At 41.4% G+C, this 23,658-nt stretch overlaps 3 protein-coding genes across 3 annotated transcripts; 1 reads left to right on the forward strand and 2 right to left on the reverse strand.

The window, feature by feature from the left end:
- Positions 1 to 8,103: 8,103 nt before the first annotated feature.
- Positions 8,104 to 11,772, forward strand: LOC146623220 (potassium channel subfamily K member 5-like). The gene is made up of 5 exons (XM_085365813.1): positions 8,104 to 8,286; positions 8,812 to 8,923; positions 10,342 to 10,508; positions 10,591 to 10,759; positions 10,838 to 11,772. Exons 1-5 carry the CDS (start codon positions 8,104 to 8,106, stop codon positions 11,539 to 11,541), a joined length of 1,335 nt encoding a protein of 444 aa, XP_085221939.1. The 3' UTR covers positions 11,542 to 11,772.
- Positions 11,651 to 15,936, reverse strand: LOC146623221 (serum paraoxonase/arylesterase 2-like). Its single transcript, XM_085365814.1, has 9 exons — positions 15,853 to 15,936; positions 15,551 to 15,618; positions 15,279 to 15,334; positions 15,015 to 15,180; positions 13,460 to 13,583; positions 13,011 to 13,211; positions 12,686 to 12,767; positions 12,006 to 12,134; positions 11,651 to 11,929 (listed from the first exon to the last, which is right to left on the reverse strand). The coding sequence occupies exons 1-9, from the start codon at positions 15,933 to 15,935 to the stop codon at positions 11,768 to 11,770; spliced, it is 1,071 nt and encodes a 356-aa protein (XP_085221940.1). The 5' UTR covers position 15,936; the 3' UTR covers positions 11,651 to 11,767.
- A 1,694-nt stretch (positions 15,937 to 17,630) lies between these two features.
- LOC146623222 (serum paraoxonase/arylesterase 2-like) lies at positions 17,631 to 21,241 on the reverse strand. Its single transcript, XM_085365815.1, has 9 exons — positions 21,164 to 21,241; positions 21,009 to 21,079; positions 20,864 to 20,919; positions 20,530 to 20,692; positions 20,005 to 20,131; positions 19,628 to 19,831; positions 19,460 to 19,541; positions 18,443 to 18,571; positions 17,631 to 18,328 (listed from the first exon to the last, which is right to left on the reverse strand). The coding sequence occupies exons 1-9, from the start codon at positions 21,238 to 21,240 to the stop codon at positions 18,167 to 18,169; spliced, it is 1,071 nt and encodes a 356-aa protein (XP_085221941.1). The 5' UTR covers position 21,241; the 3' UTR covers positions 17,631 to 18,166.
- Positions 21,242 to 23,658: the final 2,417 nt, after the last annotated feature.

A 23,658-nucleotide genomic window follows, 5' to 3' on the forward strand; every position in this document is an offset into this window, starting at 1 on the left:
ACCTAGTGAAAACACTCAATTCAGTGTTATTGTAAAATCCGACAGGGAACCTGTCATTTTCAGGGGTGATGGTACAGACAAGTACACAGTGACTGAATGGGTTGAGTTGATGAAATCATACATCAGGAAGCAGAGTCTTGATGTGTCGTTGCAGACAGAGGAGGTGATGGGGAGGCTAATGGGGAAGGCCAGGGATGTAGTTAAGATAGGCTTGAGAAGTGATCCTGCGCTTATTACTTCCTGCGCCCCTGATGTCATATTCAACATGCTGATAAGGTACTTCAGCAGCACTTCCTCTTGCCTACCCCTGCAGGACTTCTACTCAACTCTGCCTTCTCACAGGGAGAATCCTGTTGATTACTGGATACGCCTCAACAAGGCTGCTGATATGGCTGAGGAAGGTTTGAAGCGTCAAGGCAGGCGAATGGAGGACATTGGTGGTGAGATCGCTAAAATGTTTGTGAAACACTGCCCAGATCCTGAGCTCGCATCTGTGTTTAAGTACAAACAGATACATGAGTGGACGTGCAAGGAGATTCAGGAGAGGATAGATGAGTATAGGCGCGAGAGGGTGTCTTCTGTGAGAGTGCGCGTGGTTGAGGCCCATGCAGCAGCGCTAATTCGTGATGACACGCGTGTTGAGCTCTTGAATAACGATGACAGGAAGTCTTCTGGTGTTGACGCGCTTCCTACGTCACCCCCGTCACCTGGGGTAGGACCCTCTGTCTCACCCTCTCCTCTCTTGTCCCAGACGCAGCAGATGTTTCTTGCTCCAAGCTGTCCCACTGTTCCTCCTCTATTGTCACAGGATGGGGAACGGAATCCGACGACCTCAACTCAGAATAGATGCCAGACTATTCCCCTGCATTACCAGAAGCAGTCTGCCCTCCCTGCTCCTGAGCAGCAGTTCCCCCACAGTCAGCAGCCCAGCGACAATGCTGTGCTTGGTGAGATGATGTCGATGCTCAGGGAGCTGTTGAATAAAGCGAAGGCTGGGGATGGACATTCCCCCTCACGGCAGGGTGGCAGACGAGTACAGAATCGGGCCCCTTTGTTCAATGGCAGGAGCTGTCAGGTCTGTAATAAGGAGGACCACACTACACAGTCCCATTGCCACTTTGCCCGACTCTGTTTCACATGCTTTCAGCCCGGTCACACACGTCGCTCGTGTGCCAATGGGGCCTCTACGGGTGACAATGCCCAGGGAAACTAGACGACCTGTGCTTTGAGGGAGGCTGTACAGGTCATGAAGAACACTCCCACACACATGATGCAGCAGAACTGTATGACAATGTAAAGGACTTAGACAAGTCTGAGAGAGTTATTTTTCAGGACACACAGAGAATCAGCAGCAGTGACAGCCTGTTCTACACTCCTGTTACAATCCGAGGCAAGTCATCCCTTGGTGCTATGTTGGATAGTGGTTCAATGGCCTGTTCTTTGAGTGAAGTAGCGCTGCAGAGGCTTGCTGCTGCTGGTGCTATTGATTTGAGAAATCAGGGGGCACCCACTGTTGTTTTTGTTGGCTGTGGTGGTGTACGAGTGAAGCCTAAATCAGTGGTGGAGCTTGACATGGAAGTGTATGGGTGTCGTATCTTGGTTCCAACCTTTGTTGTTGAGAATCAACAAGATGACTTAATAGTTGGCTCGAATGTCATCAGACATTTAATCCGTCAGTTCAAGAAAGATGCAAGCTACTGGGAGGCAGTTTCGATGTCGCGTTCAGGGCATCAGGAACTTGAACAGTTCCTCTCTCTGCTTGCTGGCCTGGAACGCTGGTCTGGTACTGAGATACCAGACAAAGTGGGCACAGTCAGGTGCAACAGGGCTGTCACCCTGCCAGGTAACAGTGAGTTTCTTGTATGGGGGAAACTTCCGAAAGATGTTAAGATATCTCCCGGCTCTACTGTAGTTACTGAGCCAACCACCTCTTGCTCTGCACCCAGGGGCATCATGGTCGCTAGAGTGGTGACTCCTCTCTGGGGAGACAGGTGGGTCCCACTCAAGCTCCTTAATGTCACAGACAACCCTGTTATTCTGCGGAGGAATGCCAAGCTTGCTGATGTCTACACCTGCCTTGCATTGGAGGATATGGAGGTTCCAGAGCTCAGTCAACAGTCTACTCGTACAGAGCCCACTGGGACATCTGTACCCACAGTGGATGTTGGTACTGTACAGGAGAGGCTGGACCGTGTTGGCCTGGGTGACCTGGACCTGAAATCCTGTGATGTGTCATCGGACTGGCAAGAAAAGTTGGCTGACCTTGTGGTCAATTATCAAGATGTCTTTTCTCGCCATCATCTGGACTGTGGTGAGGCTAAGGGCTTTGTACACAGGATTCGACTGACAGATGACAGGCCATTTCGTCTCCCCTACAGGCGTGTGCCTCCTGCCGAATACCACAAGCTCCGCCAGGTTCTTAACGAGATGGAGGAGAGAGACATAATCAGGAAGTCTACTAGCGAGTTTGCCTCACCTCTTGTCCTTGTGTGGAAGAGAAATGGCGACTTGCGAGTGTGCACCGATTTTCGATGGCTCAACAGGCGGACGCTAAAGGACGCTCATCCCCTGCCACATCAAGCTGATTGCTTGGCAGCCCTTGGTGGCAATGCGTTTTTTAGCACGATGGACTTGACTTCTGGCTTCTATAACATGCCGCTACATGAGGAGGATCGCAAATACTCTGCATTCACAACACCCATGGGTTTGTACGAGTATAACCGCCTTCCTCAGGGTTTGTGCAACAGCCCAGCCAGCTTCATGAGAATGATGACCTGCATTTTTGGCGATCAAAATTTCCTCAGCCTGCTGTGCTACCTTGATGACCTGTTGGTCTTTGCACCATCTGAGCAGTTGGCTTTGGAGAGATTGGAAATGGTTTTCAGCCGACTTCGCCAACACAACCTGAAATTGGCCCCAAAGAAGTGCTGGCTTCTCAGGAGGATGGTGAAATTCCTCGGGCACATCATTAATGAGTCTGGTGTGTCCACAGATCCTGCTAAGGTCGAGGCTGTCAGCAATATGACCATTGCGGACCTAATGGAGCCTGATGGGATCACCCCGTCACAGTCCCGTGTCAGATCATTTCTGGGGATGGTGAACTATTACCAGCATTTTGTGCCCAATTGCTCTGCCTTGGCAAGGCCCCTCTTTGACCTTCTGTCTGGCCAGAAGCAGAAGCGCAAGGGGCAGGCACGTGTGAGCCGTGCTATGCAATCTCGGAAGCTGACACCTACTGACTGGACACATGATCATCAACAGTCATTTGAGGATCTGAAGGCTGCTTTGGTGTCCTCAGTAGTTTTGGCCCATCCTGACTTTGCTCGCCCTTTTGTCTTGTCCACCGACGCCTCCTTGGATGGGCTGGGAGCAGTTCTTTCACAAGTTCAGGAAGGTGATTTTGTGGCTAGACCAGTTGCATTTGCCAGTAAATCCCTTTCCCGTGCCCAGCGTAAGTACCCTGCTCATCGCCTTGAATTCCTTGCGTTGAAATGGTCTGTGTGTGACAAGTTCAGCCACTGGCTCAAGGGACATGCCTTCACGGTGTGGACTGATAATAATCCACTTACACACATTATGACTAAACCTCATCTGGAAGCCTGTGAGCAGCGGTGGGTGGCGAAGCTGGCATCTTACGAGTTTGATATCAAATATGTCCCTGGTTCTAAGAACATTGTCGCAGATGCACTAAGCCGTCGACCGTTTGTGAAGTTGGCTGTCGGAGAGAGGTTGCTCTGCTGTCCCTATAACAACCTAGTTGGAGAAGCTCTTCCCATCTCTGTTGGCTCAGTACAGGAGGCATTTCGACAGTCGAACTCCAGTCGACATCTCTTCGATGGCCAGGTCGAGGAGGAGCCTAATGTGTCGGTGCATGCTAAGAACCAGTCCTTGACTAAAGAAGAGGTCTCTGCCATCTTTGAGACACATACCCTTTGGGAGTCGGGTGCCAGAACGCGTGCTGTTGACATCCTCCAACAGCTTCCACAGCTACTTCTCCCTGCAACGGATGCTCAACCTGTGTTCTCTGAGGGTGAGCTTCGTGAGGGGCAGTTGAGGGATCCTGTCCTCTCCAGAGTGCTGTACTTTGTGGAACGTGGCCGTCGACCTTCCCGGAGGGAAAGATCCAGTGAGTGTGCCATGGTCATTAGGTACCTTAAACACTGGGACAAACTGACGATGTGTAATGGTGTCCTTTACAGAGTGTCTAGGGATCAGGTCTCCAAGAAGAAGAGATACCAATTTGTTGTTCCTGATGCCCTTAAACCCGAGGTCCTCCAGGGCACACATGACAATGCTGGCCACCAGGGGCAGTTTAGGAGCTTGTGTCTGGCCCGCCAGAGGTTCTTTTGGCCGCACATTGACAGAGATGTGAAGGATTATGTGCGACAATGCCAGCGGTGTGTCATTGGTAAGGCAGCTGATCCTGAGGGGAGGGCACCCCTGGAGAGTATCAAGACATCTGCACCTTTGGAAATTGTGTGCATTGATTTTTGGACTGCGGAGGATTCTAACAAGAAACCTGTTGATGTGCTGGTAGTGACAGACCATTTTACTAGGATGGCCCAGGCCTTCCCTTGCCGAGATCAGTCTGCTAAACAGGTTGCGAAGCAACTCTGGGACAAGTATTTCTGCATTTATGGATTCCCAGAGAGGGTCCATTCTGACCAGGGCGCATCATTCGAAAGTCAGCTGGTTGCCGAATTGCTCAGGGTTGCTGGTGTGAAGAAGTCTCGGACGACGCCGTACCATCCAATGGGCAACGGTAGTGTGGAACGTTTTAACAGGACACTGGGCAACATGATTCGTGCCCTCCCTCCTGATGCGAAACACGACTGGCCCCGGCGCCTCCAGACCCTGACATTCATGTATAACTGTACTGTGCATGAGACAACAGGTTACGCTCCTTTCTATCTCATGTTTGGTAGGGTCCCCCGTCTTCCAGTTGATGTGCTGTTCAAAAACATACTGAAAGATCCTGAAATCGGTTGTTATGATAGCTACGTGGTGTCCCTGACAAAGGATCTTCAAGAGGCAATGGCTATTGCTCAAGGACATGTTGACAAAGAACAGAGACGTCAGGCTGAGCTCTATAACCGCCGTGTGAAGGGGAACTTGATCGCTACGGGTGATAGAGTCCTGGTTTCCAACAGACGTGAGAGAGGGAAGCGAAAAACAGCAGACAGGTGGGAGTCCGCCATATACACTGTCGTTGGTGTGAAACCTGCTACTCACACATATGTGATCAAGAATCCTATCACTGGACAGGAGAGGGTTGTGCACCGTAACCTGTTGATGCTTGTTAACTTCTTGCCTGTGGACGTGGACAGTCACGCAGATCGCACCTTTCAGTCTTCTTCTGAAGCTGGATCTGGCGATGCCATGGATGCGACGGGATTGCTGTCTTTCTCAGAGAGTGGGGATTCTGTGAACAGAACTCGGCAATGGGTTGACAAATTGTCGGCTGCACGTTCGGACAGCTGTGAGGGCGCTGAGCCCTCTGGTCATGTTTTGAGCATGGCTGATGAGCCTGAGAGTGTGAGTGATTTGCACCATCAAGCCGGTTCAGTGACCTCTGAACGAGACTGCTTATCGGCCCCCTCGACTATCACTCAGGGAGGGAACAGACAACTCACGCCTTCCACCCACTCTGGTCCTGGCGATGTACAACCAGTCAGATCTCGTTTTGGACGCATTGTCAAACCAGTCAATCGGTTGCTCCATGTAATGTCCACTCAAGAGGTTGTTAATGATGCAAGTCAGATGATTGGCAAAGTCTCTAAGTCATTACGTCAGGCTTTTCAGTAAGTTTTTTTTATTTTCTACATTGTGGTTTCCAGTTTGGTGTATTCTTTGTTCCATTCTGGTTTTCCATTGCACCACCATGTTTGAACTTCGGTCCCGATGCAGGGACATTTCTTTTTCTGTGGGGCATGGTTTGTGTGGGGTGTAGACGGCATCCTGCATCCAGGAGCTGGTAGTGAGTTGGCGCCGCTCACTCTGCTTCATCCTTTTGGGGATACTTCTTGAGTTGGTGTGTCTATATAACCATGTCGGGTCTGTTTTCTTTTGGGTTTCTCTTTTGTTTTGTTGATTTTGGTGGATGCTGTGGGTTGTGCATCTTTAATTTTGAGTGAAATTCTGCGGGGGTGGATGTAACAGAGTTAGAAAATAGCTTAATGAATTTCCTCAAAATTGATGTGCTTTGTGAATAGTTGGAGCCACCTGGTGGACAAACACAGCAACTGCAACTGTTAAGGTTCCAAATTGCTGCACAGCGCATGCCTCAGCAAAGGAAAAAAACTCCCAAGCTGGTGGTAGGTGCTAGTGAGCGATACTGTTGTCAATTTTGTAATTGTATTAATGAAAACACCCTCATAGTGGTAATTGTCAACATGTATTTTGATTGTAAGCAGTACTAGCATGTATCCCGAAAGTTACAGGCATTTTGATGCATGGGTAGTAACTTTATTCACGAGTAGCATTTTTAGTTAGCATGCTAAGCTAATACTCGTTAGCTAGTCGGGTGCTTTTTGACTTGCACTCAGCTCTAATGCTTCTCTATGAGATTGTGATTGTTCTAATTCTTTTTAACAGAACTGAATGTTGCAGTTGCTTTGCAGATTGTTAATGAAGACTGTGTGCTGTTTTCTTTGTACCAGGTAGGCGCTGTTAAGTATAAGTTTTAATTGATGCTGTTGTATAGGGAAAAAAAATGATGAACAATGATGATTGTTTTATAATAGAAAAGCTGTTTTTATATGTTATTGTTGTTGTTGGTTAGGAAAAAGGAGAAAAATAAATAAATAATATTGCTACTATACGATCACAAGTTTGGTTTCAGCTAGAACTTTTAAAATAAAGATTTTGTTGATGTTGTGTTGTATAAATATATCTTAGTCATTTGTTAAGTGTTATGTTTGGAAAAGGAAAAAGGAAAAAAACTCCCAAGCTGGTGAACTGAATGTTGCAGTTGCTTTGCAGATTGTTAATGAAGACTGTGTGCTGTTTTCTTTGTACCAGTTGCCAGAATAAAGAGGGAGCCCAGAGTAAGGGCAAGTCCAGCGTTGCAGTGCCGTCCTTTCTACATGGGCATATCACACCACTTGCACAATAGACTCTCAGAACAGCAACAGCTACAAAACCAACAAAAATAAACATATTTTTTAAGAAAGCCTAACAGCTTAGAAGCTATGATTCTTATAAAAGTGGTGTGTGTGTTATCATTATACAGAACGTAACCTATAATATCACATTAAGTGCAATAATCCTTTCTGTCATCGTTGTATTTTTACTCAGTTGCATATAGTATTTGTATTTGTATTCTATTTTTATCTTATTGTATATTTATTTTATTTTATTCTACTGTATATAGTATTTTATTTTATTCTATTCTGTACAGTTGTGTACTGTATTTATTCTTATTGTATTCTAATTTTTGCCTCATAACTTTTGCACTGTCCACTTCCTGCTGTGACAAAACAAATTTCCCAAGTGTGGGACTAATAAAGGTTATCTTATCTTATCTTATCTTATTAACTGATTATGACCAACCCCTAATAAATTTGTGATCAAAAACGTTTTTCATTTTATATTTACTAAACATCTAAAAAAAATCACTACACAATCAGACGCACTATGCACATGTACTATATTCGCATAAAAAACTAATTACACTCAAAATTATGTCAAGTACATTTAAGTGCGTTTAAAAAGAACAGAGAAAACAAAATGAATGCATACAACAAGAAACAAAACAGTACTATTCCCTTAAAAGTTGATCCTGCCCATAGAGTGAGCGGCGGAGGTGTGTACTGTCGTAGTGCTTCTTGTTATAAACAGAAGTAACTCAGGACCGATTGTTTTGGGTTTTTTAAGTTTTTGTTTTGTTTTGTTTTTTTTAAGACTTTCTATACTTGATCTAATTAGAAGACACATACATATATTTTTACATGTATATGTTTTGTTTTTTATTTGTTCTGAGTTTAATTCCATCCCAGCTGTGAACCCATTATGTTAACCAGGAAGATGCCAGGTAGGATTAGGACAGCCCTCTGCGGGAATGTGACTTAGTCAGCGTGCTCGGACTGAAGTTATGACTTTAATATGGCTGATAAAGGTCCGCTTTTAACTTCGTGTATAATTTTTTATCTGTCGATTGGAGGCGCGATATTCCAAATTTTTGAAGAAGGAAACTGGAAATCAGCCAGAGACCTCTATGTTAAAGAAAAGGAAGACATTCTGAAGAAATTTAACTTGACTAAAGAGAATCTGACTGAGATACTGAAGGTATGATGAACCCATCTCTATGTAAAGGTAACAAGTCGAGCTTTTGTTTACAGAGGCTTCATTTCGTTACATACTGTATTGCTTATCTTACATTCCAGCGTGGACATTAGAAAGGAAAGGAAAATGTCATTGCCTCCACATGTCCGGATGTATCAAACCGGTTTTACGTGATTTTGAACAGAAATGCAAACGTGTAAAGAGTAACTATCAAGCTAAACATTCTCAGAGGGAGCGGGGGAAGTGAAAATCCTCTTCTTTAACAGCACAGAAAAGTTGTGAAACTTCAAACAAAACACTGATGTGTGCGCTGGGTGTGGAGCAGCCATGCAACATCAAGGACAGAACAAAAACATAAAGGCTGGCACAACGCGTGCCCGTCGGTAGCCTGAGCCTTTAGTTAAGACTTTGAGGAGTTGTAAATATTTCCAGTTATTCGGTTACAAATAAATAAGTAAAGTAGTAGCAGAAGTATTAGATTTATGTTTTTTTTTTCTGGGACTGATTGATTGTGTTAACTTTCTAAAGGTAGTATCAGAGGCTGCCGGGCAAGGCGTGGCGATCTCCGGGGACAAGGATCGCAGTCCGTGGGACTGGGGGAGTTCTGCCATCTTCGCTGCCTCCATTGTCACCACTATAGGTATGAAAGACTCAGAAGTTGACACACTTCATGTTCATGTTGTAATAGCATCCACTTCTTCTTCTTCTTCTTCTGGTTGCTGCCATTTCTTTGGCAATAGGGTTGACTCAGGAACGCCCAATCGACTTGCTTTAACATGTCTGGCCCTGCCACAGGCAGGCGATGTGTCCAGGGTGTACCCCGCCTCTCATATTCGAAGCTGGATAGGCTGGGATAATATTCATGTAACACGATGCCTCTTCACTAAAAGCTGCATTTCTCTGGGCCTAATTGTGATTGTTTGTTTATAAGACACATTATAAGCTTCACAACAGTTACTACAGGGCTGAAGCTATGGGTACTCTGATGCTGTGACTGTTTCAGAACAGGAATGCTTTGTCCCAAAAGTTGGGAAATTATCGTGATTTGGATCTGAAATGTTTGTGCACTGGAGTTTTCCTGCAAAATGTCCAATAAAGAACGTTATAAAGAGAAACCAGAGCATAACTGAGACGGTAAATCCTAATCCTCATTGTTTTTTAGTTCAAGAGTCTTCTAGGACTTTGTTTTCCATATATAAAGCAGCAGAGAGACAGACACCCTCCCTACTTTTCCTACACTTAGATTACACTTTATCAAAAAGGAAAGTTTTTTTTTTTCTTTTAAGCTTATCATAAGGCTGGATCAGGTGACCATGAATACTCCCTTAGCTATGCAGCAACAGGGCTTGGCTGCTTGGGGCATCCCATGATACACTGAGGGTATTTTTTTCTTCATTCACTTTTCTTTTAACTCACTGTGTGTTTATACACCACCCTGGATTTAATCATTAGCTTTTATTGATCTGTGCTTCTCTTCTGGCACTGATCACCACCTGCACTCATGTATATATCTTTCTACGTAGCACTCATAATTCTTATTCTCATGTATATATCTCATGTATATCTCATGCACATATCTTTCTTTCTACATAGCACTTTAATTCTTATTGTCTGCACTGAAGCACCGCAGCAATTTCCTAATGTTGTAAACCTCAACATCTGGCAATAAACCCATTCTGATTCTGATTACAAAGTGTTTCTTTTGTCCTATTTTCCTCTCTTCACCCCCAACCGGTCACAGCAGTTGGCTGCTCCTCCCTGAACCTGGTTCTGCTGAAGGCTCTTCCTGTTAAAAGGGAGTGTTTCCTTTCCGCTGTTGCCAAGTGCTTGCTCATGAGGGTTGCATGATTGTTGGGTTTATGGTTGTTTTTCTGTGTTAGCCCTGCAACAGACTGGCAGTGTGTCCTGGGTGTACCCTGCCTCTCGCCCTGTGGTAGCTGGGATGGGCTTCAGCCCTCCCCGTGACCCTGATAGAACAAACAGAAGAGGAAAATCTTCCTAAAATACTTATCACATCATGGACTGGTGTGATTGAATATTTTCTCACTGTATCTACAGGTTATGGTAATATTGCCCCCAGGACAAAAGGTGGACGTATTTTCTGCATCCTTTATGGTCTGTGTGGGATCCCTCTGTGTCTGGTATGGATAAGTGAGCTGGGTTCATTCTTTGGAGACCGGGCCAAGCGTCTGTCTGGGGTGATGATAGACAAAGGCATATCAGTGGTAAGGTCTGACTAACAATTAGTGTTTATCTGAAATTATGAAGTTTCAGTGTCAAATAATTTTTTTTTTCCTGTTTTGTCAGAAAAAAGTCCAGTATACCTGTATAGCCTTGTTCCTTCTATGGGGGCTGTTGGTGCATCTGGTGATTCCGCCGTTTGTTTTCATGTCCATGGAACAATGGACCTACTTAGAAGGTTTCTACTTCTCTTTCATCACACTCACAACAGTTGGCTTTGGAGATTATGTGGCAGGTAGGTTTTTACATTTGGCACAATTTGAATTTCTGAATTGAGGATATCCAAGTAATTTTAGCCCATAACTCATTTTAGGTGTAAATCCAGACATAAACTACCCCCGCCTCTACATAGTAGGTAAAGAATTATGGATTTGCATGGGCCTAGCTTGGCTGTCCCTGTTCTTCAGCTGGAATGTCCACATGGTAGTTGACGCTTCCAAAGTACTAAAGAAAAAATGGCAAAAACGCAGGCACAGAAACTTCTATCATGAGGAGCTAGTGTCTTTAGAGGACAAGCCACATGGAAATGTAAAGCCCAACGTTGTTGACATCTTTGGCTTCTTATCTGAAAAGGAGGAAGACTACAATACTGTCATAAAAGAGATTGGAATGAGAAGACACAAACCAGCGCCAGCAGACAAAATGAATCGCTCAAAGAGCTGCAGTGACCTCCACGGCACCTCTATCCACAACTTGGAGCACTCTCCAAGGCGCAGACGTATGATCAGTATCAGCGAAGTATTCCTCAATGCAAAGGCCGAGGGGGACAATGACACAAAAGACGAGATGCTCCCGTTATTGCAAGAAAGCATGGGGGACCCTGAAGTGCGTGTGGAAACTGACGAGGAACAAAAGGACAGCTGTGCTGCTGATTCAGAAGATTGTGATATTGCCCTCAGTGGACCTGCCAAAATAGAAGAGGAAACTGTAGAGCATCCTGATGGGGGGGAGACTAGGTTTAGGATTTCCAAGGTGGCTGAAGAAGAATTGCTGTTGGAAAACGATGAGAAAGGGTAAAAGAATTGTCCAAAGGCGTATGCTGCTTTAATGTACCGAGAGAACAAAATGTGGAAATGACACTGCATATGGCATCTACAGGAACAAAAGCTGACAGTCGAATGGTTTCCTGTCTTACAAGGTCACTATTTTTTTATAAATGGCAAAAAACATGTTTAATTTTTTATTTTTTTTTTTTCATCCCTTTACAACATTTGTATTCATTAAGCAACAGTGATCAACGGCATTATTTTAGAAGACAGTATAAGGCTTTGTGGAAAACAGAGCCAATAAGCAACTTTCCCTCATAAGGAGCTGCTACACTGGAGCCCATAAGGACATGGCCATCATCCGCGTACTCCATGCTCACCACTGGCTGCTTTGAGTGAATATTCTTGATCTGGAGCACCTGAAGGACACATTCATAAAATGAATAGGTAAAAATCTAGCTGCAATGTTTTTATTTTATTTTTAAACAAACTAACCTCAGAGCCAGGTGGATCTTCAGGATCATAGCTTGACAACTTCATGGCATTTGGGTGACAACCCAGCCATACGTCACCTGTCTTGTGGTCCACCTCGATGTTGTCACAAAGTGATCCAACAGCTACAGACTGAAAGCATCACATGTTGTTTACATGCTGTAAATGAAACCTGATTATTCTGTCCTTGTGTATGACGTTAAAGCAACAATCCAACCTTTTTTTTTTCTTCTTGCAACAGAACTTCTTTCTTATTCAGCAGAATTAAAACGATTAGTGCTATTTTTATGTCTACATGTTAAATATGAAGCTACAGTATTATGAAAAATGTACAGGCAGCTGTCACTGATACCCCTCAGCCTACTAGCAGATGTACCTATGGTATACATTTTTAAAATTCTAGGCTACAGGAAAGTTAATCTTTGACCTCGAGGTCATTGAGATTTAAACTCGTTTTTACTAGATTCACCTAAGGTATCGTACGTCACCTCATTCTCCACTTGGGCATCCACTCTGCCCACAGGACGGGGTGATGACAATACCCCCTCAACCTCTCACGGCTGAGGGGTAAAAACTGCAACACTAGGCTGGGCTTAGCTTCACATTTAGCACGCAGATATGAGAGTTTTGGGTTGTTGTTTTGTTTTTGTTTTTTGTGACTTTAGAATACACAACACTATTACCTTGATGTACCTCAATTGTTCCCCTTCTTGCCTTTCAAAAACATCTATGTCATGATCCATAATATCCGAAACGTATATGTACCTGTGTTTAAAAAATAAAATAAAATAAAAATCATGTTACAATAACAAACTGTAAATCTCATCCCACTCCTTTTCAAGAATCTAAATTGTGTTTTATATAGAGATGTGGATGACAATTCGATGTCTTCACTTAATTTACAATGTATTCTGTTATTTCTGTTGTATTTCTGTCTGAAATAAAACAGACATTTAACTCAATCAACACATACATGATCAGTGATTGGTGTAACGAACTGAGATTAACCTTTTGTCAGGAGATATGTTTATGCCGTTTGGGGACCGCAGACCATCGGCCACCACCCTCACTTCGTGTGGACTGTAGAACACCACGTCACACCAGGTTAAGTCCAAAAAGACAGTAATAAGCAGAAGTGCATCACTGTGAAAGTAGCGGTCATTTGTGGCGTAGAAGCTCTCCACTCCGACTGCAACAATGTCATTCACACTGAAAAACATGGGGAACAACAAGCACACAAAGCGTTTTATAAAACGTGCCTCAGTCACACAAGCACTTTTTTCCCTATGCTTTTTATCTAACATTTGCATACATTCATGCTCTGATGGATGCATCGGAGAGCAGCTTGGGGTTAGTATCATGCCCAAGGACATTTGGCACACAGGCTTTACATGATGGGATGAGCCACAGCCACCCCAATAAATAAGGCATTAAAAGGTTTCTCATACAGTTCATACCTGTGGAGTAAGGGGTGGGTGATGGTTTTTATGTGCACGAGTGTGTCTTCCTCAACATAACGAAAGATCTCTACTTGGCTGTTGTGATGAGGGTGATTGACCACAAACAGGTACACAGAGTCATCTGCAGAGAAGAAGAAAAGTCTTGTCAACCCTGCTGTGTGGAGGAAACGTAGGTTTCCCTTAGTGTTTCAGTCATGTTTGTGCTCAGGGAAATAAACAACAACTAAAATAGCTTATTTAAAAAAAAAAAAAAGAAAAGGCAGACACGCACATACACCAATTTAGGCTGCAGACTCATAGTAAATTGTCACCTTCTTTCCTTCCCTAAAGCAGTAAGGAGCAATTTACTTTTTTTATAGCCTGACCCAACAGGATCTTATGCTTAAGTAAGGGGACAAACTAAATGCAGACAAAATATCAAAGCCTCACAAAACTCCCTTTTACTACACAGAGATGTTTTTGGCACATATAGGAAAATCTCAGATATGTGTCAAAGACACTGTAATGTAACCGTCTCCTCTTATTCGTTTATCCAAAACCTGTTATCAAGTAAAATGAATAAAGGCAACGAAAATACTGATCATATTTGCATCATTACATTAATTAAAATTATTAATAATATAGCTGTAAACATAAGGCCCCAAATTTCTTTATGCATTTCACTGTCACTGGGCTTTAACCTTTGGCATCTCACACTGTTGATACAAAGTATTCTGCTCATTTTAGACAATATTCCAGAAAAGATAGGTCCACACAATAGGATGTTTCATAAAGCAGATGGATATGCAACACATAATCACTAGCCAGATGAATCCAAAATTTATACTAGACACTATGGTGAACATCACCAAGCTAATACCAGTGAAAGATATTAGCAGTATCATGCTATAGGGGGTGTTGTTCAGAAGCAAGGGGCAAGTCCTTGAAGAAAACTTGGATGAAGGTACAAAAGTCTTAAGCCTATGGCCATGGAGAACCTTCAGCATGAAGAACCAAAGACTACAGCCAAGACAATACTAGAGGAGCTTCAGACGTGTTCCTGAACAAGTCTGGGAAGATCCATTTGGAAAATTAGATACATTTCCAAAACCTACATGTGCAAAGCTTGTAGAGACTTAACCAAGACGACTTTAGTTCATTTATAAGTCACAGTAACAGTGTAAGGTATACTGCCCTAAATGTACTATGACAGAATGCACAGTCACCACTCAAAGACCCATTCATGTCATTTAGTCCAGAATTACTGGCATACCAAAAAATACCCCCCCCCCCAAAAAAAAGACGACAAACAACATGGCTCACAGACTTTCCAGAGAAACAACAATATTACACAAAATTAGCTGCAGTTAAAAGCTGTGTTACATTGTATATCTGCCTTATGTAAATACAAGTACTGTGTGTAGCACGTGGGTGTGCAAAAAAACAAAAACAAAACATCAGCCCTTCTAACTTTACAAACCTATGCATGCGTGCATAAGGGTACAATGAAAAAAAACAACCCGAATACATTTCTGTTACTTAAAATAATAACAAATTTGATGCCATTATTCACCTGCTTCATCAGTGTATGCACTAATGCCATGTGGGTTGAACGAGCTGAGGTCCAGTTCTCCGCTGATTTGCAGCTCCACTGGCGTGGGTTTCGGGTGCAGCAGATCCAAAACATACATTTTCCCTGGTTCATCAGAAAACGAATGTAATCCAGGAAACTTCAACCCCTGAGCCGTAAACACTACATGTTAGAAACTTTTCTAAATGTGGGGCTTTGCTCAAGAGGTCATCACACAAACAATTGCCCATGAAATTAATAACATACCGTACTCATGAAGGCCAGTCCATCTTTCAGTATGGTGATATCCTCTGCCCCATATTCTGTACAAACAAACAAATCAATAAATATTTTTCCCCTTCTCAGTTCTTACAGAGAGCACAGTCTTATGTCATGCCTTGGTGACGCATGCTCTACAGACAGTTGTGTGAACTTCAGACCCTTCAGCTAATGCCACATATTAAACGCAGTTTAAAGGTGATTTTTCACGATGCAAACCCCAGAACGAAGATACGAGCATGAATACAAAGATTACATACCAATATTCTGCAAATAATGACAGCTGAGGTGTTTCACTGGAATCTCTCTGGAAGCAAGCATGATTTCCCTGCGGAAGAAGTTTACAGAGCCATTACAAAGAAGCAGTACAAATCAGTATTACAGTTTGAAAGTCTGCTCGAGAAGCCCAAGGATACATTTGTTAAGTCTTTCCATGAAAACATTGGCCACACTTCAACGTGCTTTAGCAAACAACAGCTGTGAACATTTACAATCTGTGCTGCCAATCCCCAAATTTAATGCGACATATGACGTCAGATTTTCTTGTCGGAACAGAACTTACTTCAGTTTAAGGAACCTGTGTCCACTGAAAACTGCAAAGGCAGCAACAGCAACAGCAAGTAGTACTTTCTTCATGGCAGCCATGTTTATAAGTGTCAGGGGTTACCTATGGAAGTGCCATGATTTTCAATGTGCATTAACACAACTGCCCCAAAGATGGAGACAGAGTGCTAAAATTAGTTTGATCTGTTAAAATTAGAAACAGCTGCTAAGACTTAAAAAAAAAAAAGAAAGAAAGAAAAGAAACCATGTTGTTGTTGTTGTTGTTGTTGTTGCTTGTAACAAGTCAAGGTAGCATTAATTTTAGGATATTTATAACATAAAATATTTGCCCAAAGAAAGAAACAAAGTTTAGTGAATATAAATCATAGCTACACACGGTATATGAATAATGGATTATTTATGCAGCACAACCTAAAAGCTACACTGTATCCGAACACACCGCACGTACGTGTGCACTGCTACCATCAAATCTCAGTTGGAAAAAAATCATGGTGTATTTTTTTTTCTGTTTCGTTTTATTTGCACACACATAGAATCAACAACAACAATAATGTACAGTTTAAGAATAAGAACAACCACCTTCCCTATAACATGAACAGGTAAGCAGCTGGAACAGACAAGTTACATACAATCATTTACAAATATAATAAATATATATTTGTGCTATTAGAAATAAACATAGTTTTTAATTGTTTTTGAAAGAATAAAATGCAGTTGTGAACTGAAGAACTGGTGATAGTTTGTTCCAATAAAGAGGTTCTCAATATTGATGTGTATTTTGCTTTCTGCATAAGGGTAAATAAAAATCACCATGGTGTCTTGTTTAGTAAGTATGTACATCTGAAAAAGACATAAAAGAAATGTTGCAAAACAACTAGTAAATCACCAATTAAATATACATACTTCTACATAAAAAGAGATATGCAATATGTATTCACATTAAATGTTGTCAAGATTTAGTATTTTACAAAAAGAGGAAAGTCTATTTGAAAAATTCATTATCTGCAAAAATGTCTTTTGAATTAATATAATTTTATGAAGACACAGCACCCCAAACACTATTACAATATATTATGTGTGGACAAATTAAAGTATAATACAATATCAACACACAAGCACAATTTATGAAATGCAGTACTCAGAATACCAATCATGTTCATTAACTTTCTGAGAGAATAACCGAGAAACCTAAGGACAACTTTGTGAAATCTATATCAGTATAGACAATGTTGGGACATCCTGCTAATGAGATGATGGATGGTGTCCTGAGGGATGCCCCCTCCCCTAGAGTACGTCGGGCCCTCAGGCCACCCTCATGAAGTTTAGTTACTGTTGTCCATCTAGTGCACCTGTTCTTAATCTCATTAACAAGACCTAATCAATATCCCAGAAGCGATGTGATGCTATAATCTGATTAAAAGGTGTTCCTTTATCTCTTTATTTTTGGGGCAGTGTGTATACAGTGGGAGAAACAGTTATGTGATTCCCTGCTGAATTCCTAAGTTCTGTCACTTACAAAGGCATAAACAGTGTATGCCCCCCCCCCCAAAAAAACCCCAAAACTAAAAAAACCCCACACTACATACAACTTTAAAACTGACCTGCATGTCATTGAGTGAAAAACGTATATGATCCCCTAAAACCCAGGAAGAATTCTGGCTCCCACCGAATGGTTGCACGCCCATATGGCACATAGATTACAAACACTCAATCAAGCAATCAATCACAAAAAGCACACCTGTCCACAGAATCAATTTCTTTAATTCCATCCAATCAGCAAGAAGGTGACAAGTGTTGGTGTTGTTATTTGTAGATGGAAGAAATATAAAATGACCATCAATCGCCCTCGCTCTGGAGCTCCAAGCCAGATCTTGCCTCATGGGGTGAGGATGATTGTGAAAAGGGTGATGGATCAAATAACATTCCCCCCCCATGTTGACAAATGTGCATTTACTTACTGGGGACACAGTGGACAACTTCATTGTGGAACCACAACAAATATATTTATTAAAGTTCACATTTCACCTTTTATTTAAAGCCAAATACAGACAGTCACAAATTATCAAATTAAAAACATTATTTTCATAATTGTTCCAATTATTTAACAGTGAAGCAAATATCTTGATAGTTCAGTCATTTCTGTGTCTAATACCACTTTTGTAGGCTGAACGCAGTGCAGTATAAACTGTCCCAGTTGAGAACAGATACAAATATTTGTTTTCCCTTTTTTTTGTCCTTTTAAACACCTGAATTGAGATTTTTTTTTTCCCCTCTCATGTGTTAAAGTGAGTGGCAGTGTTTGCTTTCATCGTCTACTGTAAATCACAGCACAAGGCTTTGTGGAACACAGAGCCAATGAGCAACTTCCCTCCATATGAAGCGGCTACCGAAGAGCCCATGATCACATGTCCATTGTCTGCATACACCTGTGTAACCACAGGCTGATCAGAATGAACATTCTGGATACGGATGATCTGCAAACATACAAAATCATAAGATGTTAAACATAATCAGATCAATCTCTACAAATGGGTGCATGTGCTGTTATATAGTGAGAAAAGAAACACAAATAAGAAGAAACACCAGACCTCTGATCCTGGTGGGTCTTTGGGGTCAAACATGAGAGCCTTCCATGCATTAGGGTGACAGCCTAACCAAAGGTCACCATTTTCAGGGTCAACCTCGACGTTGTCACAGAGTGTACCCACAGCAACAGACTGGTTAAATGTGAAACGAAAGACTGCAATTACACACACACACACACACACACATACATATATATATATATATATATATATATATATATATATATATATATATATATATATATATATATATATATATATATATATATATATATATATATGTATGTATGTATGTATGTATGTATGTATGTATGTATGTATGTATGTATGTATGTATGTATGTATGTATGTATGTATGTATGTATATATATATATATATATATATATATATATATATATATATGTGTGTATGTATGTATGTATGTATGTATGTATGTATGTATGTATGTATATATATATATATATATATATATATATATATATAAATAAAAGACTTTAACTCTGCAAGTACTTGCAGTGAGCATATTCAGCGTTTGTATTTTCTTTTAACACCAAATGTAGATATATTTAATACATGACTTTTTTTAGACTAAATAAATAGCACAATAAATTTTTAAGCAATAATTTGGGGAAAAAATGCTGGATATGCCAAAATGATTCAAGTTAAAACTCATATATGCAAATTTATATTAATTTTTAAATAAATCAGTTAGAAGGTTCAATTAAAAACAACAACAACAACAACAACAAGAAAAAATAAAACACTTTTTTTTTAATTGAATTTTTATGTAATGATTTTATCATGACCATAATTAATTTATGGTTCAGCCTTAGTTCAATTCAAGCCACAGACACGAATCCCTTGTGGCAAGAGAACTGAAAGGGACTTTGTAAATATAGCAATATTATTTAAAAAATGTTGATAAATTATCAAAGTATTTTTCGATGGATTTAAATTTTTAAAAAAACTGTCAAAAAAGCAATTCCACACTGTTGTGGTAAGTCAGTTTTATTAGCTACCTTGACGTTGGTCAATGAATTGTCTTCTTTCCGCTCCAACACGTGCACTTTTTGATCAAAAAATTCTACGACATAAATATACCTATAAAAGAGAGAACGTTAAAATAAAGACATTCAGATATTTGAAACATATGTAACCGTGTGCAAGGGCCTCGTGATCATTCTTACCTTTTGTCTGGTGACATGTTGATTCCATTTGCAAAGAAATAACCCTCAGAGACCACTTTTACCTCCTCAGTACTATAGTACACAACATTAGCCCACGTCAGAGGCAGTAAAGGCTCCACAAATACTTTCAGGATTTCTTGGTTAAAATAGTGATCATTTGTTGCATAGAAGCTATCCACTCCCACTGCAACAATATCATTTACGCTAGAATAGAAAGGAAACAAAAAATGTTTTGTCGTGTTATTATACATTAACATGCGCATGATTTGTATGGAACTATATTATGACATGAGATGGTCGCACAAATATTGTTTAAGGCTGACTATTCAGTAAATCTCAAATGTCATTTATAACAGAAATTTGTCATATTACTTTACCTGTAGAGAAGTTCATGTTTAATGGTTTTCAGGTGCTCTAGGGCACGGTCCTCCTCCACAAACTTGAATAGCTCCACTTGGCTTTTTTGTTGAGGATGATTGACAACAAACAGGTAGACTGTGCTATCTGGAAAAAACAATAAGAAAGGCAGAGAACAACAATAATGTCTATAAGGCATGTGTGTGTGTGACTGTGTCAAAGTTGAGGAGCATGCAGAACTTGAAATTAAATAAAAAGAAAATTATCACTAGGCTTTGCAAACACACTCATGAAAAGCCTGGCTATTCTTACTGTACTTACATGGTACCACCTGTAAGTATCACAGCAGGTTTGACCACATGCTTGGCAAGCACACACAAGCAAAAGAAAGCAAAAGTAAACATTGTCCTCAGTGCCCTAAGTTGAGCAATAAATTGCAAAGTTTACTCAAATCGAGGACATCAGACTTTTTGCCTTCCAGATGCCATTCTGTGGACACTTGCATGCGATGTGTGCAAACGCATATGAACTGTAGGGTTGTTTACCACTTGGATCGATGTATACACTGATGCCATGGGGGTTGAAAGAGTCAAGATCAAAGTTCCTTGGCATGCGGAGCTCTACTGGTTTCATCTGAGAATCCTGTAGATCAAGCAGAAATATCTTTCCAGGCACATCTGAGGAAGGCAGTCCAGGAAACTTCAGACCCTGCACACACAAAGCATGAAAAATACTGTAATTATACAAAGTGTAATAACACTAGCTACATTATAAATTCCTGATGTTATTAACATTCTTATTACACACGATTGCTATGGGCTTTAAGACTGTTAACCTAAGAGGTGGAGATTTGGCTGCTTTACAGCAAAAACAACTTACAGTGCTGATAAGGGCAAGCCCGTTTTCCAGGATCGTTATATCCTCCGATCCATAATCTAAAAGCACAATATTCACATATTGTTAATTTTTCTGGTTTCTAGTCTGCATGAAAGTATCGGCTGCATTTTCTTGCATGTTGGCTTACCCAGATTTTTGAGTGCAACACAGTTGGGGAGGTGTTTCGGGACGATCTCTCTAGTAGCAAGGCACCTTTTCCTGCAGAGTTTGCATAAAAAAAAAGTTATTTTGAAACAGTCCGAGCGCACAAAAGTGCTTCGACATGAACGCTATCTGTAGTACCTGAGGTTGATAAATCTCTCTCCTAACAGCACCGACAAGGCAGCTACAAAAAGTGAAATGTATGCGAGCTTTCCCATTTTGAAATCTGGAGGAGGAAAGGTTTTCAAACGGACTTAAAAACTGCAACCGCGGGGCGTTCCCGAAATGCTGCATTCATGACAATCCGAAATACCGCTTCTTACCATGTGAAATAAGAAATGCATCGCTTATATATATCGCATTGTGAATCTCTAAATTTGATAAACACGTAAATTTGCTGTAGATCCAAAGAGTTAGCATCTAAAAGACAGATCTATGTTGTTTGTGCGCATGAAAGTTGGGTATTTTGAAAGTTGACAGATGTTGCATTTTTTGCCCTTAGTAGACCATGAAGTGCACACAGCCTGCAGGTTTGTTCTACCAGCAGAGTTGCCTCATGATTAACATTTGGCCTCTTGACTCTGCACATGCAATGGAGTCACCTTTGTGTGTAATATGTACCTTTGTGAGCCCTCTGGGAACATCCAGTGCACCTGTATGGGATTATCTTTTAGTAAATTTCACTTTCTGTAAGGGGATATGTACTCACTGGTCACTTCATTAGATACACATTTTTAACCCCTTGTTAACAGCTAATGAGCAAGTCACATGGCAGCAACTCAGTGCGTTTAGAAATGTAGACCTGGTAAAGATGACCTGCTGAAGTTGAAACGGAGCATCAGAATGATGGAGAAAAGTGATCTAAGTGGCTGAAAGCGGCATGGTTTTTGGTGCTGGCCTGATTATTTCACTAACTGCTGGGATTTTCCCACACAACCATCGCTAGAGTTTACAGAGGATGGTTTGTAAAAGAGAAACTATCCAGTGAGGAGCAGTTCTTTGGGTGAAAATGGTCAGAGGAGAATGTCTCAAATAAACGCCTGTTTCAGCCAAAGTATGCAGAAGAGCATTTCTCAACACACAGCATGTTGAAGACTGAAGCACATGGGCTAAATCTACACTACTGGCTGCCACGCCTGTGAGCTAAGAAGAGGTGCAGTCCCAAGAAGTAATTTCCGTCACCGAAATTGCTGAATGCACGGGGGAAGGTTTAAAAAGTGTATTGACATTAAAAATGTCTTTTTCAAGAAAGATCTGGCCAAGATTGCAGTAGAAATTGCAACAAGTATAACCCCACCATTCTGCAAAGATATCTTATGAGCCAAAAGAAGATTGGACTGATTGTAATGCAGCTACAAACACACAGAGTGATGAAGATTAAACAGATCGTTCTTTATTTTATATATAAACTCTTCATAAATCCTGCTGACTACAGTCTATTTACTAAAATATGCTAAATGATTACACATAAAAAACACAATTTCTGGCAGTTAATCAGTTGTTGGTATAACACATGAAACTGAAAAGAATATGGCATTATCAACATGAAAGCATGGATCCATCCTGCCTTGTATGGGCGGTTCAGGCTGCTGCTGGTGTAAGGGTGTGGGGGATGTTTGCTTGGCACATTTCGAATTATTGTTTAACTGGCACAGCCTACCTGACCATGTCCATCCCTTTATGACCACAGCGTGCCCATCGTCTGATGGCTGCTTCCAGCCAGATAACGTGCCGTGCCACAAAGTTCAAACCATGCCGAACAGTTTCTTGAACATGACAATGAGTCCATTGTACTCACATGGCCTCCACAGTCACCAGATCTCAAATGAATAAGCAACTTAATGTGATGGAATGGGAGATTCTCATCGCGGATGTGCAGCCAACAAATCTGCAGCAATTGCGTGATGCTCTCACATCAACACAAAGCAAAAATCTCTGAGGAATGTTTCCAGTACCTTAATGAACCTATGCCATATAGAATTTTAAGACAAAAAAGGGCTCAACCCAGAACAAGCAAGATGTACCTAATGAAGTGGCCGGTAACTATGCAAGTCATGCTGACTCACTCTCAGGTTTGCTGCTGTTGGTTACAGCATGATCAGGGCTGTGAATGCAGGTCCTTCCCACGTTTTAGACAGAATTAAAAACAAGCAAGCAAACACACAGAAGTCTTAATTAACAGTAATGTGAATATGAGTTGTGTATAATTATGGCATTGGATAGTTTTACTAATGTTTCTTAAGGTCAGCTATTCAATAAATCTCATATATAGCTTTTAGCAGGTTTGTAGTAGGTAAAGGGAAGTAGAGAAGTGTTTTTATGGTTTTCAGGTCCACGGGGGAAGTGGTGGCCTCCGAGCAGCCTGAGGATAGTTTGGGCCTGCTGTGAAGTGTCAGTTTAACTAGTGACATAGCAAAAAGGAGCGAGTTGACAGACCCCTCTGAATTCATAAATCAGGTGTGACTCTCTTTCTCCATGCTCCCTGCACTAATGGCTTGCTAAACTTCTCTCTCTTCCTGGCCTTTGAAAAATCTGCACTCACACCACAGTTTGGAGACTAATGTTTGCTTTTGTAATCTGGACAACCTTCCTCCCAATGCAAGGTTTCAGCATTAGGCTGTTTTTGAACCAGTAGT

The sequence above is a fragment of the Diplotaxodon limnothrissa genome, linkage group LG11 (assembly GCF_057381915.1).
Source record: "Diplotaxodon limnothrissa isolate DT_005_m linkage group LG11, D_limnothrissa_male_GT1.1, whole genome shotgun sequence".
Taxonomy (NCBI): domain Eukaryota; kingdom Metazoa; phylum Chordata; class Actinopteri; order Cichliformes; family Cichlidae; genus Diplotaxodon; species Diplotaxodon limnothrissa.

Coding starts and splice junctions, on each gene's coding strand:
- LOC146623220 (XM_085365813.1), top strand. CDS start 8,104: ATGGCTGATAAAGGTCCGCTTTTAACTTCGTGTATAATTTTTTATCTG. Junction 8,287..8,811: donor ATCTGACTGAGATACTGAAG/GTATGATGAACC, acceptor AACTTTCTAAAG/GTAGTATCAGAGGCTGCCGG. Junction 10,509..10,590: donor TAGACAAAGGCATATCAGTG/GTAAGGTCTGAC, acceptor CTGTTTTGTCAG/AAAAAAGTCCAGTATACCTG.
- LOC146623221 (XM_085365814.1), bottom strand. CDS start 15,935: ATGGCTGCCATGAAGAAAGTACTACTTGCTGTTGCTGTTGCTGCCTTT. Junction 13,212..13,459: donor ACCCACCCCTTACTCCACAG/GTATGAACTGTA, acceptor CATGTTTTTCAG/TGTGAATGACATTGTTGCAG. Junction 12,135..12,685: donor AACAATTGAGGTACATCAAG/GTAATAGTGTTG, acceptor TGATGCTTTCAG/TCTGTAGCTGTTGGATCACT.
- LOC146623222 (XM_085365815.1), bottom strand. CDS start 21,240: ATGGGAAAGCTCGCATACATTTCACTTTTTGTAGCTGCCTTGTCGGTG. Junction 20,920..21,008: donor TGTTGCACTCAAAAATCTGG/GTAAGCCAACAT, acceptor TTGTGCTTTTAG/ATTATGGATCGGAGGATATA. Junction 20,132..20,529: donor TGTATACATCGATCCAAGTG/GTAAACAACCCT, acceptor TGTTTTTTCCAG/ATAGCACAGTCTACCTGTTT.